We start from the raw sequence: 18,708 nt of genomic DNA on the forward strand, positions 1-18,708 counted from the left end.
GGATAGTGCATGGCATCTCTTCTGCCTTCCTTCTTACGATCTTCCTTTCAGAACTGGGTGTTTGTCATAAACCAAGGAAGTATCCAGAGAAGCTGCTCCAGTGCTATAAGACCCAGCTTTGTCTTCACTGTCCACAGGGCACATGTCTTGGTGACACCATCTGTAAGAGTTGCCACAAAGCCCTTTGTGTAAAACTGATTTAAACTGGAAATCTGGTTTTAAACTTTAAACCCATCAATGATTCTCCTACTGCATTAAGAAGAGGTGGTGAACTCTTGGCCTCCAGGCCATAGGTTTCCCACCGGGCTAAAGGTTTGCAAGAAACTGCCCTGATGTATGTTGGAAACTAAATACCATTTCTTTGCCATAAGCATCAACATTTAATATTTATATTTAGTGAAGAGTTTTGAGACCATCTGCTCTTCCACCCATGTTCTGGAGCCTAATGATCACAAGGCACATGTGGTCACTTTAGAAAACCAAATAGGGCAGCCTACTGGATAGATTTGACAGACCACTCTGAAATGGGTTATGTGACCACCTTCCCACCAATATCACACAGCTCTGTCCTCTCATTATGTCCCTCTCTTCCTTCCCTACATTAATACAGCCTGGTTCTCGAGCCGAATGAGTTTGTCCGATCTAAACTGCTCCTCTTCAGCCTTGACAGCTGCACTGAAATTCAGAATTCAGGACTGCCGCCCTTTCTTAAGCAGTTAAAAATATGAATATGTTTGTACCATCTCAGAACTTGCTTTGGAGGATGGACTAAGCTTATTTAATACCTCTGAGCAGCATAGATGTCTGTGGCTGATGCATTCGGCCTGGCAGCATATTCCAGCAGGAGAACTCCTATGTAAAGCAAATATATAGGTGGTTAACGTTACTGAACTATTGTCCAAGTAACATTATTCTGCAACGGCAGAGGGGAAACCTCTGGTCCAGGGGACAAATATGGCTCTCAAGCACCTCTTAACTTGCCCCTTAAGACTCTCCCTAGACCCAACCCTTGCCACCCTTCTGTCATATCCTATTTGCATGTTTAGGCTGGCTGGAGTATTCCCTTGAGCTCTGATAATGCTGCTTGGCTGGAGGACAGGGGTGCATAGAAGGTACTCTATTGTAAAAGGTAAGATTTACATTTATTTCTCTACCACTTTGGGTTTGGGCCTTACTCACCACAGGTATGTGGTCCCTGAAAGGTTTCCCTGAATGGTATGTAACCCTCTAACTGAAAAAAGTTCCCCATGCCTGTGGCAGAGAGATCTGGCAGTCATACATGAGCCATTCTGCCCCATGGTGGGCCTTTGTGGCATATAGACTAGGCTGTGAATATTCCTCCACCCCCGTATACACCTAATGCCACTAAAGTAACAGCAGTCCAAAGAACTAGTGCCATCTCTTTCCTACCCCTGCCTGGTGTTTTGTCTTTGCCAAACTTAATTCCAGAGGCAAAAGCTGGAAAATGAGGTTTAAACTAGAAGGTAATGAAGATAACGTTTCCAGATGGGTGTATGCCTGAGGAAGTAGTCAATAGATCAGGTAGTTACAGGTGGTGCAACAGATAATGGCAGTGATTGGGAGCAACAAGGAAAGGTGACCTGGCCATTGGTTTCTCTGAAATTACACTGGTCACTGGCAGCCTGCTTGCTTAAAACTACAGCAGTTCACACGGACAGGAGATTGTGCATCCATCATCATCTTAAGAATTCTGAGACACGTTCAATGAAAATGAACTACTGTATTCCAGCTTGATGTGCCGGCTTTCCAATAAATTCAGTTCTATGTTGGTAACTTAAATCTTTTTGATCTCCATTGATTTGGTACTACCTTTTTGTGTACTGCTATGTGACATATGATGTTAGTTGCACTAAGGGAGCCAGACTCTCCTTTGTTTTGGGAGCTAGAACACATTTTGTGCCTGTCAAAAATCCTCTTTTGATTGTCACAGTATTGGAAACAGCTGCTTTTCAATTATGGATTTCTTCTCCCTATCCTAAAGTAAATTTCTTGCCTCTTTTACATTAAGAGATTTTACACCTGCCTGAGATGAGTCACTTGCTACATGGCTGTGCATCCAGTAAAAAAGAATGCCACCTTTTAATTATTGCTCATAGACTCGCAGTGCAGAGTTGTGTTGGAAGACTACCCAGGAATGCCTGGTGATCATAAGCTTCAGCCTACTGCACTGAATTCTACATTATCCTGTAGTAAGCTGGCAAAGTGATTATTTAACAGCATTTTTCATTACCTCCATAGATCCGTGCCAGAGCATAGGCAAAGTCTCTTGCAGACAGCTGCATCCCGGCTTCCCCCTTTAGGCTTATTTTCTGAGTGAACTGTCTGAGTTTGTGGAGAGCATTTTGAACTATTTGCACAGAAAGTTCCAGTTCAGAGTCGCTAAGCGCCACCTTCAACCTGGCCTGCAAGGAAATCAATCATATGGTGATCGGTTTTTCTCGAAACAGCCAGTACTGTTGTCCAATCTAAACCATCTTTTCAGCTGTTAGCAAATCTGAACAAAAGTTTACATTTTCCCCCAGGCAACTATGTTGATCTGAACAAGAAAGAGCCTTGGGGTGTTATCACATTGTGCAATGGGGAGGGGAGGGGAAGTCCATAGTCCTCCAGCTATTGCCAGACTATGCATATCATTCCTGAATAGTGCCCATGCCAGCTAGCTGATGGAGACTCCAAATCCCATGTTGCAGCTTCCCAACCATACCTGGAGGGCCATGTCCCCCTCCCTTGGCATAGAATAAACACACATGATGTTAGATGGAATGAAATACAAAAATACAGCTGGGATCAGATACGTTAAACCTCTAGTCAGAGCTTTCCAAACTGTGTTTCGTGACATGTTAGTGTGTCGGCTGTGTAAGTGCAGCTGGTATAACTTTCCATTTGACAGCATGGTTAAGAATCAAGCCATCTATGCAAAATGCTATTGTCACCTCTTAATAGAGGCCTTCTCCTCAACTCCTGTTAGCCCCTGCCAGCATGATGGTTAAAAGTATAGTGATTTCTTAGAATCAGACCTTTAGGGTTCTGGCACCTGCCCTCTGAAATCTGCTCCCTTTGAACATTAGGTGCCAACTCTGTTGCCTCTTTGGTACCTGCAGAAGACCTTCCCTGCTCTAGTCAGAGCTTTCCAAGCTGTGTTTCGTGACATGTTAGTGTGTCGGCTGCAGTGTGTAGGTGCAGCTGGTATAACCTTCCATTTGACAGCATGGCTAAGAATCAAGACATCTATGCTAAATGCTATTGTCTCCTCTTAATAGAGGCCTTCTCCTCAACCTGTTGTCCTCTGTGTTTTGGACTACAACTCATTAGCCCCTGCCAGCGTGATGGTTAAAAGTATAGTGATTTCTTAAATACTTTGGCCCCTAATACACACACATCTATCCACAAACTAGAAAGCAACCATTCATCTTTATATTAATGATATTTGAGTTTTGTCTCTTTGAAAACCGCTCTATGGTGGTGCACAGACAAATCTGCTCCCTTTGAACATTAGGTGCCACCTCTGTTGCCTCTTTGGTACCTGCTGAAGACCTTCCTCTTTCAACAAGCCTTTTAAGTGGATATATTTCCCAGTCTGCATATGAACTGGAATTGCTTTTAAGATGTTTGATTGTTTTATTGCTTGCTTGCTGCCCTGGGCTCCTTTGGGTGGAAGGATAGAATATCAATTTAATAAAAATACACACACACACACGCACATGCCATCAGTCCCTTCCAGCACAACTCTGTTGGCCATGGCTGTTGGGAATTGCAGTCAAAACCATTTGGAGGGCACCAGGTTGGAAGGTAGGTATAGTTTAGGATTACATTTGGTAGCAGTGGCATTAAAAGTAATGAGTGTTGAGGAACACAGTAAACAGTGTTGAGGAATGCTCACCTGGGCAGTAGAGAAAAATGCATCCAGCACTTTCCCTTGGCTCTTGACGAGGGAGCGCAGAACATCCAGAGAGAGGATATTGGTTGTTCCTTCCCAGATAGTTAGCACCTGTCAGGGAGTCAGAGGAAAAAGTGGGACAGCAAACAAAATTAAAAAGGAAGCCAAAATCTAAGATGCTGGGGAAAAGTTGAGATGTTAGACTAGTAATGCATGGAAGAGTAAGAACTGCATGTCACTCCAGATGAAACATTACTCCTGAAATTTCTGCAATCTATCTCTGCTAATCTGTCACCCTCCAAATGTTTTAGACGACAACTCCCACCAGGTCTAGCATTATATGGCTGTACTGGATGGGACTGCTAAGAATTGTAGTCCAAAAGAACCGGAGGGCTCCAAGCTGGCAAAGACTGAAGGAAATTAAAGTAGAAAGCTGATCAACAAATTGCCCTTTCTGGTCCCAAAATACACTGGTCAGCAAGATTTTTGAGTTGGAAAATGAGTAGCAGAGGATGCTGAGCTCTTTCCCGACAGGTGCTTTCTATCTCTGTGATGTTCCCACCCAGACTATATTAACAAGGAGCAGGCCATGATTTTTAGGGGGTGTGAGCCACACAGGGATTCCTGTCCCACCTGCCTGCTGCTGGGGGACTCTCAGCCCTGGAGTCTGGCCTCACCACTGTGTCCCCAGCCCCCTTGCTGAATGTCTGCCTGGCCAGCGTCGGGGTGGAGTGGGGATTTGCCAGTCAAGGGCCGTGTCGGTCAGCCAGACTTCTCCCTGCATGGGTGGGCAGGGCCGTAGCCCCACTTGATTCTGGTGGCCAGGGATGAGCTAGCACGCAGGCTCCGTGAACCCTCCATGCCCCATGTGCGCACACCTAGCAGTATTGGTGGTGAGGGAAAGCCTGGCATGGTGGGTTCTCTGGGCCCCGCGTGCCCTGCCCCCGCCCAGTGAGCACTCACCCCCAGCCACCAAAAAAGGACAGAAGACCGCTGTTAACCAGTGAGAGTGGAATGGTGGCGCATGTCCTCATCTCTTCTCTGATGAAATGCAATCTCCCAAATATGTTTGCATAACTGTTCCTTGATAAGTACTTTTTGTAGCTGAGAACTGGTCCATCTTTCACAATCTGCCAGCTGAGCTCATTTGTTACAGCACACAGAGGGTTGGGACATCTTAGGAGACTTACAATCTCACTGTTAACCAGTGAGAGTGGAATGGTGACATGCCCTCATCTCTTCTATGATGAAATGCAGTCTCCCAGATGTGGTTTGCAGTAGAGAAGGGATTGTAAGGGCTTCATTTCATGTTTCTGCAGTGTATCGTGCAGTCTGATCTTAACCTGGCCTATATCTAATTTGTAAACAGACATTTTGGATGTGTTTCTTGATCTAGGGTAGGGTGGGCACTGCCCTCCAACTAATATTTGCATATCTATTCCTTGATAGTGCTCCTTGTAGCTGAAAACTGGTCAATTTTTCAGACTCTGCCAGCTGTGTTCATTTGTTACAGCAGACAGAGGGTTGGGATATCTTAGGATACTTATACCAGCTTACTATAAATATTCATCTTTGAAGAAATAACATTGCCACTGAGGAATTGTAACTAACTCATGATTAACACATGCCGTTAAATTTGAGTCCCTGGTATTTGGCGAGTAAATCCAGTTACAAGCTATAGGGACACAGTTTGAAGCTGCTCTTTCTATCAACAACTGGTGCATTCTTAATCCTGGAGAGGGAAACAGATACAGAGAGTACATTTTTGAACTGCAGAACTTTTACCTGGAAGAAGAGTGAAAATAGTTAATTCTAATGTGAGCTTAGACTTCTGTGATAAGCGATGTCTAAGCTCCGGAAGACTCTCCAAATAATGGAGCCACCACCAAGATTCTGAAGCCAGTTTTTGTCCCCTGCTCTACCTCAACAGCACTGCTATAGGATATACAGTAGGTTCAGGGGCGTACCCAGGATCAAAACTGGGGGGGCAAGCCATGGTCGTTCAGGGGCGGGGCCAAGGCACGGGAGGGGCCACAAAGTGGGAATGTGGGCGGGGCTACAGGGCCAGTGGGCCCGACGACTCTGAGGCGGCGGCTGCAGCCGCTAAATGAACCCCCTAAACTCTCTCACACGAAATTCCCCTGCTCTGAAGCAGGGCCATCTCTAGGCCCGGGTCCAGTGGCGTGGGGTGCCAGGCCACCAGGGGCGCCGCTGTGCCCGCTGAGAGGCGCGGCGGAGGCTGTTCATCGGCTCTCAGGCTGCTTTCCGGAGGCGTGCGGGCCTGGGGCCGCCTCCGCCGCGTGCAGGGGCGTCACAACAGGGGGCGGGCAGCACCCCCTGGCCCAGGGCCGGCCCTACAGCCAGACTGGGTTGCGCAGGGCTTTAGCCCTCCAGGCGGCAGCCGCGCTGTGAGCTGCGCCTGCCGTGCCGGGAAACAGGGCGGGGTGGGGGCACCAGAGGGATCCGTCACACCACGGTGCCAGGACGCCAGGTATGCTTAAGACGGCCCTGCTTTGAAAACACCGCTCCCATCCATTTACGGCTAGCCACCCCCCTGAAAAACCCCTTTGGGCCCCGCTTTCCCTCCTCGATGTCCCCCCGAAGCCTTGCCAGTTCCCACCCTATATATCTGGGATGGGGAAGGAGCTCAGAGGTCTGCTAGTCCTGGGGGGCCATCCCCCCGTGGCCTGGGAGGATACTGGGGACCCCCCTCCCCGCCAAGCTGAGGCCCTCAAAGAAGAAGAAGAAGAAGCTGCCACCGCCGCCTCCCCATTGCAAGGGAGCAAAAGATGGAAAAGGTGGGGTGGCGCAGCGCAGGCGAGCGAGCAAGCGAGCCCCCCCCAGCTGCGACCCTACGGTGGCGGCAGCGACTCCCCCGCCCTCAACGCCCCTCTCTCGGCAGGGGCAGCAAGGGAGAGCGGCTGGGGGGGGGCGCATTGCAAAGAAGGAAACAGCAGCCAATGCCCGGAGAGGGCAATGCACGCAGGGGGAGCGGAGAGCTGTACCGCTCCCCAAGGCAGCTCCTTTCCTATTGCCGGAGGTGGGGGGCGGCGAGGAAGGGTCACTGCCGCTGGGCTACTCCTGCCGCCGGCAATCCAGCGCAAACGCCCCCACACAGCTTCATTGCAGCAGCCACAACCACCGCCTTCGGGCGCCGCCCCCCACTCCTCCTTTGTGGGCTTCTGCCCGCCGAGACTGAACTGGCTCCTGTCGGTGCACTTTCTCTCCCGGCCCAGGAGGAGTCTCAGTAGCAACTCCTAACTCAGGAGGGGGGGTAGGGGGTGCGGAGGGAGGAAGGGGGCGATTCCCAGCCTGCGGCGCCGACGATCGCAGTGCAGCCTACCGGGAGGTAGAGCGTGGCAGCGGCTGCAACCAATGCAGGGATCGCGTCTCCTTCACTTGCCAGCCCAGCAGAACTCTTAGGCAGGAGAGGTTGCCGCCCGGCAGGGCTTTCCATTGGGAGGCGCGAAGGCTTTAGTGGGCGGGAATTGGTGCAAATGTAGGCAGGGCGGGCACCAGCAGCGTGCACCAGCAGCGTTTCCTCCCCCTCTCCCCTCCCGTGTCAACAAGCGAGGCGCCTGCACAGGGTATTTGCTTCCCTAGTCGGGCCCGCAGTTTGGTCTTCTGGGGGGGCAGCTGCACCCCCTGCCCCATGCTGGGTACACCCATGAGTAGGTTGCTGAAAGAAGGAGAGGCTAAGAAAAATGCCCTTTTTGCAGGGTGTGGGTGTGTGACTTAATACCTGGGCATCCCGCAAAGCTCCCGCCAGGCCTGTATCTTCCATGTAGCCCTGCCCTCCAAAACACTCCAGCCCTTCTGAGATAACCGCAACAGCCTGCAAAAAAGACATGTGATATGTGTACATTCCCATTAACCTTGAACACCCAGAGATCTGCCCCGGTCTCACAACCACTTGGCCATTAAACAATGACCAACTTTAGTTCTTTCCTTTCCTCTTCTCCCCCACAATTAGCATCTGGCTCCTATGTTAATCCTTCCTTTTTGCTTCAGAGCCCAATATGTAACTAAACCATGAAACCAAATTCTAGCCCTTGAAACACTACCTGTTTCCCAGTGTAAAGTTTGGCAACAGGCGTCAGCAGTCTAAGCATGTGCTGGTCTTCCTCAGTGTCCTTATTGGTTTCTTCCAGTCCAAGCAATCTCCCTATCTCCATCATCAGCAGGAATGCTCCTCGAGCTTGCACCTGCAGGAACAAGACAGCCTGGGATCATTGGGGCAGGGTGGAGAAGCACACAACGTTCTTACAACAAGTAAAACTCGGCTGGAGAAAAAAGGATGTCATATTGGGCAAGGGCTGTAGCTGAGCGGCAGAACACCTGGTTGGCATACAGAAAGTCCCAGGATCAATCCTTGGCATATCCTGGTAGGGTTCCCTCCCTGAAACACTGGAAAGCCAATGCCAGTTAATGTAGACAATAATGAACTAGATGGAAAATGATGTCTTACTCAGTATAAGGCAGCTTCCTATTTCTTAAGGATTTTAGCTTAGTGGTAGAGCATTTGCCTAGCATGCATTAGGTCCCAGGTTTGATGCCAGACATATCCAGGTAGGGCGGCCTGAAATCCTGGTTCAGTACCCGACATATCCAAGTTCCCTGCCTGAAATCCTGGAGAGCCATTGCCACCACCTCTGGTCACTTCTTTTTGCACTCCCACTGGTAAGCCCCCACCCCACCTTGAGACAGAGAAAAACACTACATACACAGGCATTTTGCTTTTCTAAGGGAGCTGCTGGATCCAACAGAATTCATCTGAGGTCTGAAAAGCACATGGAGCTGAAAGAGGCTGTAAGAAAGAACCTCACTCTTCCAACTTCCTCCTTCGGCTCTACCGTATGTGCTTTTCAAGGGAGAAAGAGGAAACCACCTTCACCTCATGACCAAGAGGAACATGACTGTGGTGGGGAGTCTCATATGCTTTGTAGGTGGCAGGGGAAGACTTCAAGGGTCAAGGTCAAGCAAAACCAGCACCTCCGAATGCTCACCTCCATTCGAGCCAAAGTCTGCATGTGCAACGGGTGAGCCTTCAGCGGTTTTCCAAAGGCTTCCCTCTTGGTGGCATAATCCCTTGCCAGGGTGATCACTCTGGAGATGGAAAGTAATTTTTAGCTAATTGAATGCACTTGGCTATTTTTCCTGTATTCCTCTCATATCATGCTGTAATTATGCTTTAGATGCACCACTTTGTTGCTCACATACAACAAACACCCTACCCCCTAGATAGCTCTGATTCACAACACAAAGTCAGGGAGGATTCTTGTTAGCTGGCAAGCCCATTGGGAGATCACTCAAATCTGGCTCCAGAAAGTGGCAGAATTTGGAGCAAGGCCTCTCCTGATGACCTTAGTGCTCAAAAAAGGTCACATGTGAGAAGACATGCCCCAACGTCACAAAGGCCACAGCTGTTGAGTGACTAACCTGTGGCCCTCCAGATGTTGCTGGACTACAACTTGCACCAGCCCCAGCCAGCATTGCCAATGGTCAGAAATGATGGAAGCTGTAGTCCAGCAATATCTGGAGGGTCTCATGTTCCTCACTCTTGTTCTGATTGAGGTAGCTAATTGCAGCTCAGAAGCACTAGTTTTATTTGAGAGATAGTAACATAGAGGTCACCATCTGCACCATACACTGTAAGTACATGATTCTCCCAAAGGAATCTTAGGAACTGTAGTTTACTTCCACAATTTGGAAACCAGGAGTTTCTTAACAGCATTTTCACACATAGACCAATGGTACCAAATAGTATGCGAAACTGCCTTACTAGAAAAATTAACCAATAAACTGAAACTGATACGGGGACAAATAGAAGAAGCTGCCTTCATCCCAGTATTGCTCCCCTTTATCACATACCCAGCCTAAACAAGACAACGACAAAAATCCACAAACAGCATACGAATCAATATGGCTAACCTGATTCAAAAACACCCACCACCAAAGGAACACAAGCAAATAGCAAAGAGAACCTGCACAAGCGACGCTGACACAAATCCCCACATATACATTAAGTAAAATGGAAACATCGCATCCCAACCCCACCTCCACTCACCATGGCTTCCTCCACCTCTTCCCCCCTTTCCTTCCTAATGTAACACTAATGTCTCAACAAATGAAACTGACCTGTAGAAAATGTAACTTGAAAAAAGAGACATTGCACATACTTTTGTAAACCAAGAAATCTTTAATATACATTAATAATGTTAATAAATCTGTTAATAAACATTTAAAAACACAGCATTTTTACAGCCAACCTCATCTTGCTTAAATGCCTATTCAGACAGCAGCATGATTCAAAGAGCCACAACTAAGCCCAAGGGCCAAGTAGGTCTTAGGGAAGGGGACATGAATTACCTTCTCATGCCCGAAACTGCAGCAATGACATTGTGGATCCTAGTGATGGTCAGCATGTTTACAATGGAAGCCACACCCCGGCCCTCCGCAGAGATCTGGAAGCATGAAACAGAAAAAGCCAGAATGAGGTTAGTGGGCATGGACTGGGTTGCAATTTAGTAAAAAGGAAATCTATTTGTTTTCTCTCATGTTCTCCCTGGGCATAAAAGCCTATAATAACCTTTCCACCTGCCCATAACTCCTAAGCAGAGCAGTGGGAGCTCTGCACAAATTATTCAGTCAAGAAATAGTACACACAGCACAGTTGCATAGATACATTCTAGCCATTAGGAAGGATAGAGCAGCTCATAGGTTATAAACAGCAGGATTGGGGTGAGGGGGCAGCTCAGTAAGCAAAACAAACCTGAAACATGCAAACAAACGATTGATGCAATTCTTTGGTAAGGATCAGTGTAACAGAAACATAAAGGGCATGAAGACAAAGGAACAAATTTTCGAGGGTGCCAGTGGTGGGTGGGACCGTGTGTGTGTGTGTGTGTGTGTGTGTGTGTGTGTGTGTGTACACGTATACGTACACACACACACACACACACCTTTGGACAATAAGCTACTTTCAACACACACACGTCTTTATTCTCCATCCAGAGATCTGAAAGCATGAAACAGAAAAAAACAGAATAAGGTTAATTTGCAGTTTTGTAACAGGAAATCTAGGTATTTGCTTTCTCTCATTTTCTCCCTGGGGCATAAAACCCTATACAGTTGTACCTTGGAAGCCAAACGGAATCCGTTCCAGAAGTCCATTCGACTTCCAAAATGTTCATAAACCAAGGCATTGCTTCCAATTGGCTGCAGGAAGCTCCTGCAGCCAATTGGAAGCCACAGAAGCCACACCAGACATACGGGTTCCGCAGAAGCCACGCCAGACATACGGGTTCCAAAGAACGTTCGCAAGCAGGAACACTCTCTTCTAGGTTTGCGGTGTTCGAGAGCCAAAACAATCGACTCGCAAGGCGTTTGTCAACCAAGGTACGACTGTAATAACCTTTCCGCCTGCCCATAATTCCTAACCAGAGCAGTGGGAGCTATGCACAAATCATTCAGTGAAGAAATATGTACACACAGTACAGTTGCATAGATATATATGTAGCGGAAGAGCAGCTCTTGGTGGATTGGATAAAAGACAAAGGTGTCAGAAAGCAGTTTACACACACACACACACACACACACACACACACCCCTTTGTACAATAGGCTACTTTCAACACACACACCCCTTTATTCTCCATCCAGACAAACAAAGGACATTATTGGAATTCAAGGACACATTCCAACCTGGCCAGGGGAAAAAACAACCTTGGGGTATAAAGCAGGGTCAATAGGGTGTGTGGCCTGAGGAGTTTTAAGGCCCAGAGAGCACCACAATTGGCCTCCAGGTCTGAGGTTCCCCATCTGTGAGGAGATTGTAAGGTAGAGACCACAGAGTGCTTTGTGAAATCCTGTGAAGAATGCTGAAGCCTCACCCCACCATCTTACCGTGCACACGGATATACCAGGGAAGTAGAAACTGAGCTTTGGAGGAAGTTTTCCTCCGCACCTTTTTCTCTTTTGCTCACCTTGAGTGTCTTGGCTCCATTTAGGAGCAGCTCCGCGGTCGGCAGTTGCCTTGTGCCCAGCTTGTCTTTCAGTCGTTGTATCTCAATCCCATTCAGCTTCCCTTCCTCATTGCGCATCTTCAGGTAGAACAGAGACAGACCTTTGGAGCCCTGCAGCCAAGAATGCAAAGGTGAGAAACACTGACTGGTAACAAGGAGAATGGAGCTAGAATGAATACATAGTGCAATACATTACTGCAGCAATGGGGAACGTCCAGCCTGTGAACCAAATTAGGCCAGGCAAGGGTTCTCTTTGGCCTGTGAAGCTGTTTTCTGCAAACCAAGCCCCCCTGATCCTCACCTGACATCATATGTGATATGAGTATGTGGCAGGTAAAAACATGGCTGTAAGGGGACAATCAGGATCCTTAAAGTGTACTACTCTGGATAGCTTCTTGGCAAACAAGGTTTGCTGTCAGTGTTGATCAACTGTTTTATGGTGTTACAAGCCCTGCAGGGATTGGCTATGCTACAGAGTTCTCAAGTGGGAGCTTCTTAGTGCAGCCGATTCCTGCCCAAAGTGGGTTTTGCTATAAGCGCTCATCAGCTGATTAACACAGCAAGGCCCAATGGATCATATGATGTCAGGTGAGTGGCAGGTAAGTGGCCCCAATGCCTGTCAAAATGGCCAGTGGCCAGTGAAGGAACCTGTTTCTCACCCCACTTTCACATTACTGATTGCTGCTTGTGAGCTGGTCCTTCAGTTTCCCCAGCTAGGAATCTGACCTGCTGTATTTGTCCATCTGCAGTCATGCTCCTTGCCAGTGTCAAAGTTATATCTGAATCGGTGGCCGAAGTAAACCATTTCAAGCCATGGAGGCTGTAGCTGCCATCAGGGAGTTCCAGGGCAACTGTCTCTGTGCCACTAGCTGCAAGAAAAGAACACCCAGTCTTAGCTGCTGCTGATCTTCGCAGATAACCAGCACTGGCTTCAAGCTGAAGAAAATGCAACATTATCATTCAGCAGTGTAGCCAAGAAAGGAAGGTGACACCTCAAGAAACTTTGGGGAAAGGCCATGGCACCTGCTTCATATACAGATGTTCCCAGGATCAAAACCCGGCATCTCTAGGTAGGGCTGGCAAAGATCCCTGCCCGGAACCCTGGACAACAGCTGCCAGTCCATGTAGACAATACTGACTCTGTACTGTATAAGGCAGCTTCCTATGTTCCTAAGGTGAAACTCAAGCAATAGGAAAACTTAAGCAGCTACAATGTTTGCAATCCATAGGATTGGCTATATCCTACCCACCAGCAATGTTGCCATGGTGATTACTATGGGGCTGCCTATGGGACAGAAGCCTGCAGATGGATCTGAGTTCAAGTTTCACAGAATCACAAGAGAAAGCATGAGAAACTACCATATTTTATTCATGTTGTCCCCATGCCTCAACAGACCATTAGGCTGATGGTATAACCTTATCTAGCTGCACCGCTACTCATTTCATAAGGCATTTTGTATCGCTGAAAGCACTCTGTGTCAGACTTCCCACTTTGGGGTACACTTACCAACATCGGAGCCTCCTCTGCGTTCAGTCATCCACTGGCCAGAAGTCCAGAATTTGGCAGGGTCACGTGATGTCAAGTGGATAAAAACTTCTTCGAGGGGCTTGGGGATCCCCAAGGACTGTTGGGAGTTGCAGCAAACAGACGGGAGAAAGAAAAACAATCAGGATTTCCTCTCGTGGCTCCTTCCCCAGCAGTTCAAGACTCTGTTGTTTTGTCATCTGTTGCTCCTCCCTCTTTATTCCTCTGCATGCTTTGGGAGACCAGGTGGGAGGAGAGCTGGTCACAGCAGGAGGGGGAGACTCCCTGGATTCTGCAGCAACCTGCCTCATTTCTGTCTCCTGGCCCCATTCCTCTGACACCTCTGAGTCTCGACTGCCCTCTGTCACAGCCTCTTCCTGCTCACTAAACCCTGTTCCTTATTCAGATTTTGACACCTTCCTCTAATCATGCATCATTGTCCCACCACAAATGTCCTGGCACTGAGCCTTCTTCACCTGGTGATTCCCTTGCTGGTGCCTCCCACTACTCCTCTGCATCCAACCAGTCCATGACAGTCTGGCTAGGGCTAGGTGAGCTGCAAAGTCAGGCAAGGGAGCTTCCCCACAAAGATCTTACACCAGCAAGTCCAGATAGTCAGGAGTAGACTTTGGTCTTTTAAATTTCATTGGGGCGCCCTGTGCAAGGCCAAAATTCAGAGCCACACTGTTCCAGTGTGGTGGAACAAGTTGCCCTGCCAAAGATCTGCCTCTGAGATAATGACCAAAAGGTTTTTCAGCAGAGCTGGCTGATATGCATCACTTTGGATTTAAGCAGAGCCAGGATGCCACATATGCACCAGTTTTGCTAACTCCCAATCTGGCCTTATTAGGGAAGGCCTTGGGGAACTGAGGAATATGTCTTATATAGAGCCAGACAATTAGCATAGTTCAGTATTAGTCTAGCACAGGCATCCCCAAACTTTGGCCCTCCAGATGTTTTGGACTACAATTCCCATCTTCCCCGACCACTGGTCCTGTTACCTAGGGATCATGGGAGTTGTAGGCCAAAACATCTGGAGGACCGCAGTTTGGGGATGCTTGGTCTAGCAGCTCTCCAAAGTTTCTAAATAATAGTGTTGTGAATGGGGTTTTGTTTTTTTGGTAAGGAAAATTTATGGGTAGGGTGTTTTACTTTGGTAGCAACATTCCAGAAATGAATCTCTGACAGTCTAATTCAGAGCAATGCAATATAGTGTTCTACCTGCTGAGCACTGACTTGTGATCTCACCTCTATTACTTTTGCTGCTCCATCAGTCATGGCCAGAGGACACGAAAATAAACCAGAAGAAGCTGCAAAAAGGTACAGTTTGGCAATCTGATGAATGCGGCTGTGGAAGGAGAAACAAAGGGAAAAATATATTTGTTATAGAGAGATGTCAGCTACACAAGAACACAAAAAGAGCTTGGCTAAAGGCCTATCAGGTTCAGCACTCTGTTTTCACAGTGGCCAAGCAGATGCCTCAATGGGAAGCTCACAAGCAGGACATGAGTGCAACAGCAGTCTTCCCACTTCCAATTACCAGGAAATGGTGTTCAGAGGCATACTGCCTTCGACCATGGAAGCAGAACATAGCCATCGTAGCTAGTAGCCATTGATAGTAGCCTTACATGAATCTGTCTTGCGATATTTTAAAGCCATCCAAATCGGTGGCCAATCATTACATGCTGTGGGAGTTCTACTGTGGGAGTGCTTTCATCTAGAAAAGTGTCACCATCCCCACTGTAGGGACATTTCATTTTGAATGGCACTGGAGGTATATGGACATGTTCACCACCCTGAAGTGTGGCCAACTGAGTCTGCAGGTGTCAACTAAATTTGTACCTCCAGTTAGAGTATCTCCTCTCATAAGCTTCAGCAATCAGCCCCTCCTCAGCTGAGATCTCCTTCATCCTCTTCCAGGCTGGGCAGGTGATAATTTCATCCACACGCCGCCCCCAGGCATCGAACTGCTTAAGTTGTGGAGGGTTTAACTCACACTCGCGTCCCAGGAGATCAATTTCATCCTTCACACGAGTCCCAAACTGTTCAAGGTCCAAACTTACGTCAGCAAACACCTGCAAAGTAAAAAAATGTGGGCAGATGGACAAGTATGTATGTATGTATGTATGTATGTATAGGGTAAAGGTAAAGGGACCCCTTACCATTAGGTCCAGTTGTGACTGGTGTACAGCTTTCAGGTCATGTGGCCAACATGACTAAGCCGCTTTTGGCGAACCAGAGCAGCACACGGAAACGCCGTTTACCTTCCCGCCATAGCAGTACCTATTTATCTACTTGCACTTTGACGTCCTTTCAAACTGCTAGGTTGGCAGGAGCTGGGACCGAGCAACAGGAGCTCACCCCGTCACGGGGATTCGAACTGCTGACCTTCGGATCGGCAAGCCCTAGGCTCTGTGGTTTAGACCACAGTGCCACCCGCGTCCCTATGTATGTATGTATAAAAAAATAAAAAAATAAAATAACAATTAAATAATAAAAAACAAAACATCACAGTAAGCAGAACATAAAACAAAGTATTGGGCTCCCTGTTTGACCTCACCGGTCTCTGGTACTGTTCCTTTTAAACTGAGTATTATGTACTGCTGCTATTTGAAATGTGCTTATGCTATAAACTAAGAGGGGGAGGAGGAGCCCAAATAGGTCATGGGCTGACGTAGGGTGGGGGGATAGATAACCCACAGCAACGCACTTGGGGGCACGGCAAGGGGTTTTTACTTTACAATTTAGCACCACTACCCCCAAAAAATCCACAAGACAAAAATAAATACCATCCTTCAAAACGTCATGAGATACACCGGTCATGGAGGGGGGGACAAACAGAATAGATCATGGATTGGGACACGTGGGGGCAGTCATAGGGATTAGCCACAACAACGCGCCACACCCACAAACCCCGCCTCCGCCACGAAATCCTGTAAAACAGGAGGCCTTGCAACCACAAAAACAGCTATTCCACCCCAAGCCCAAAGCCTCTTCCGGCGGCTGCATTAATAAACGCCTGGCAGCATTAGGCAGTCTTTCATCATTTCTCCTAACACGCACTTGGGGGCACAGCAAGGGGTTTTCGCTTTATACCGTAATTTAGTGGGTGTTGTGTCACATGCGAGGCTCTGGCGGCCATTTTAAGTAAGGGCAGTCATGCCCCTTTTAACCTAGGCTTTACCGTGCTTCTCCAAAAATAAGACACTCTTATTCCTAAAATAACCCCACATTGGCTTATTTTCAGGGGATGTCTTATTTTTTATTATGCGTCCAGCCTTGCCTATTCCTTGGGGCCCTCCAGAACTGCGCCTATCACTATGTCTTATTTTCAGGGTATGGCTTATATTGCGCAAATGCTTAGAAATCCTGCTATGGCTTATTTTATGGGTATGTCTTATTTTAGGAGAAACAACTGATTGTAAACCTCTGCGTCTTTTTTAAAAAACAACAACAACCATGCACTTTCTCTCCCCAGATATTTGCAGTGGCCACCCCATTTACAATTCCCTACCTTCCCCTTACCACTTCCTGGGTTTTTCATGGAACTGAACAACTCGGGTGCTTCAGAACGCACTTTCTGTTGCCAGGCCCTTACAGGTCCCGGGCCAGGTAGATAATGTGGCCCTGTTTTTAACCCTTTTGTTACTTTTTTCATTTTAATGATTGTGAATATGCTGACCGAGGCCCCCTTTAGATTCGGAGGCCCGCACCAAGTGGCCCATATGACCCCCCTCCTTCTGTCTGGGCCTGTCTGTTGCTACGGGGCTATGGGGCTTCGCTATTTGACCCCCCCCCCGGGTTGGGATTCTTTAAGTAGTTCTCTGGGTCCCAGGGCGCATCATCACCCCTGATCCTTAATCTAAATATATAGAAATGTTCACGATGCGTGCGCAGGGGCCAATGTATGGAGATACAGGGGGGAGGGGACAACAGAGGGCTCAGACAAAGTAAATACTGGGAAATGGAACCCAGAAACTGACAGCTCCTTCTCCAAGGCTGGGGGCCAATGTAGGAAGATACCGGGGTAGGGGCCAACACTCCCCAGGGACAACAGAGGGTTCAGACAAAAGTGCATGCTGGGAAATAGAACCCAGAACCTAACAGTTCCTTTTCGAAGGGTGGGGGCCAAGGTATGGAGATACAGGGGGGAGGGGTGAACACTCCCCAGGGACAAGAGGGAAGGGTATCCTACCGAAACACAGGGATGAGCCGGGGTGGAGGGAGGAGGGGCATGATACGTCATGGGGAGGGGATCACAGGAAAGAACCACAGCAACGTGTGGCCGGGTCAGCTAGTATGATATATAAAATACAGACCTCAGTGGGTAGCTGTGATTTCAAGTAATCCTGAAGAAAAGCATCTTCCAGGTATAGATTTCTAATCCTAGGCTGTTCTTGACAAAAGACGCCAATTTCTTTCCTGGCAAAAAGCTCCCTTGGGTGTTGTGAGGAGCATTTTTGATCCATGGGCTCCACTTGCTGATTCCAGCCTTTGGAAAACGCGATTCGCCTCTTGCCCCAAGCTTTGCACTTTTGATTCCCTGCTTTCCCAAAGCTTTGCAACCAAACTTTGCAGTTTGACAGCTTCGTCGTCCACATGGCCAACTTGCCAAAACCAACCAACCAACCAACCAACCAAAAGCCAAAAAGCAAACCAAAAGCGGCCGAAGAAAGAACCTAGCGGGCGCGTTTGTTTCGCCTTGAGCCACCTCCCCCTTCCAACAAAGGTCAGTAAAGGCGGAAGCCGGAACGGGAGCGATTCTGCGTGCATAAACAAATTTAGAAAGAGACAGCTCCTCGGCAGGCCAGGAGGCCAATTGCCCCAGAGGTTTGCATAAAAAAAGAAAAGAAAAATGGATCTCTTTCCCTTGCTCAAGCAGCCGGCAGGATGAGGCTGGCGAGCAACGGCGAAAGGAAACTTCATAGATACACCTTGCAAAGCACCGATTTGAAGGTTTCCCCAACTTCGGCAAAAGGAGGAAGAAGAGGAAGCAGCGGAGTTGGCGGAGCAAACTCCCTCTCTCCACCCGATCCACCTTCATTTGCACGAAAATAGGAAGCTGCGTTCTACAACTAAGTCAGCCCATTGGTATTGTCAGCAAGCCCTGGCAGCTATCGCTCTCCAGGTTTTCAGGCAGGGAGTCTCTCCTCGCCCTTGCCTGGGGATAGGTGCTTTTTAGGCACTGAACCCGGATTCATGCTTCAATATGAAAACAACAACATGACTAAAGAGGTCCAGTAAAGGCGGAATACGAAACAG

At 48.1% G+C, this 18,708-nt stretch overlaps 1 protein-coding gene across 3 annotated transcripts; it reads right to left on the minus strand.

Annotated features, from left to right (window-relative positions):
- Positions 1-22: 22 nt before the first annotated feature.
- Positions 23-18,180, minus strand: LOC132591118 (acyl-CoA dehydrogenase family member 11-like). Of its 3 annotated transcripts, XM_060269310.1 has the most exons (15): positions 17,766-18,179; positions 15,730-15,890; positions 15,289-15,521; positions 14,695-14,794; positions 13,429-13,546; positions 12,648-12,790; positions 11,883-12,032; positions 10,268-10,362; positions 8,905-9,004; positions 7,963-8,103; positions 7,641-7,733; positions 3,902-4,009; positions 2,252-2,423; positions 786-852; positions 23-160 (listed from the first exon to the last, which is right to left on the minus strand). In XM_060269310.1, exons 3-15 carry the CDS (start codon positions 15,354-15,356, stop codon positions 34-36), a joined length of 1,482 nt encoding a protein of 493 aa, XP_060125293.1. In that variant the 5' UTR covers positions 15,357-15,521; positions 15,730-15,890; positions 17,766-18,179; the 3' UTR covers positions 23-33. The 3 variants fall into 3 exon arrangements, with proteins under 3 accessions (XP_060125293.1, XP_060125292.1, XP_060125291.1); XM_060269309.1 differs by lacking the exon at positions 17,766-18,179 and having other exon boundaries at positions 15,609-15,735; XM_060269308.1 differs by lacking the exon at positions 15,730-15,890 and having other exon boundaries at positions 25-160; positions 17,766-18,180.
- Between the last annotated feature and the right edge of the window lie 528 nt (positions 18,181-18,708).

Source organism: Zootoca vivipara, chromosome 17, assembly GCF_963506605.1.
Source record: "Zootoca vivipara chromosome 17, rZooViv1.1, whole genome shotgun sequence".
Classification (NCBI taxonomy): domain Eukaryota; kingdom Metazoa; phylum Chordata; class Lepidosauria; order Squamata; family Lacertidae; genus Zootoca; species Zootoca vivipara.

Bases quoted from the DNA above. Each gene is read 5' to 3' on its own strand.
- LOC132591118 (XM_060269308.1), bottom strand. From the start codon at position 18,047: ATGTGGACGACGAAGCTGTCAAACTGCAAAGTTTGGTTGCAAAGCTTT. The intron at 7,734-7,962 runs GTAGTGTTTCAA...TCTTTTTTGCAG, and splicing joins AACTTTACACTGGGAAACAG to GCTGTTGCGGTTATCTCAGA. The intron at 2,424-3,901 runs GTGAGCATTCCT...ATTTCCTTGCAG, and splicing joins CATTTTTCTCTACTGCCCAG to GCCAGGTTGAAGGTGGCGCT.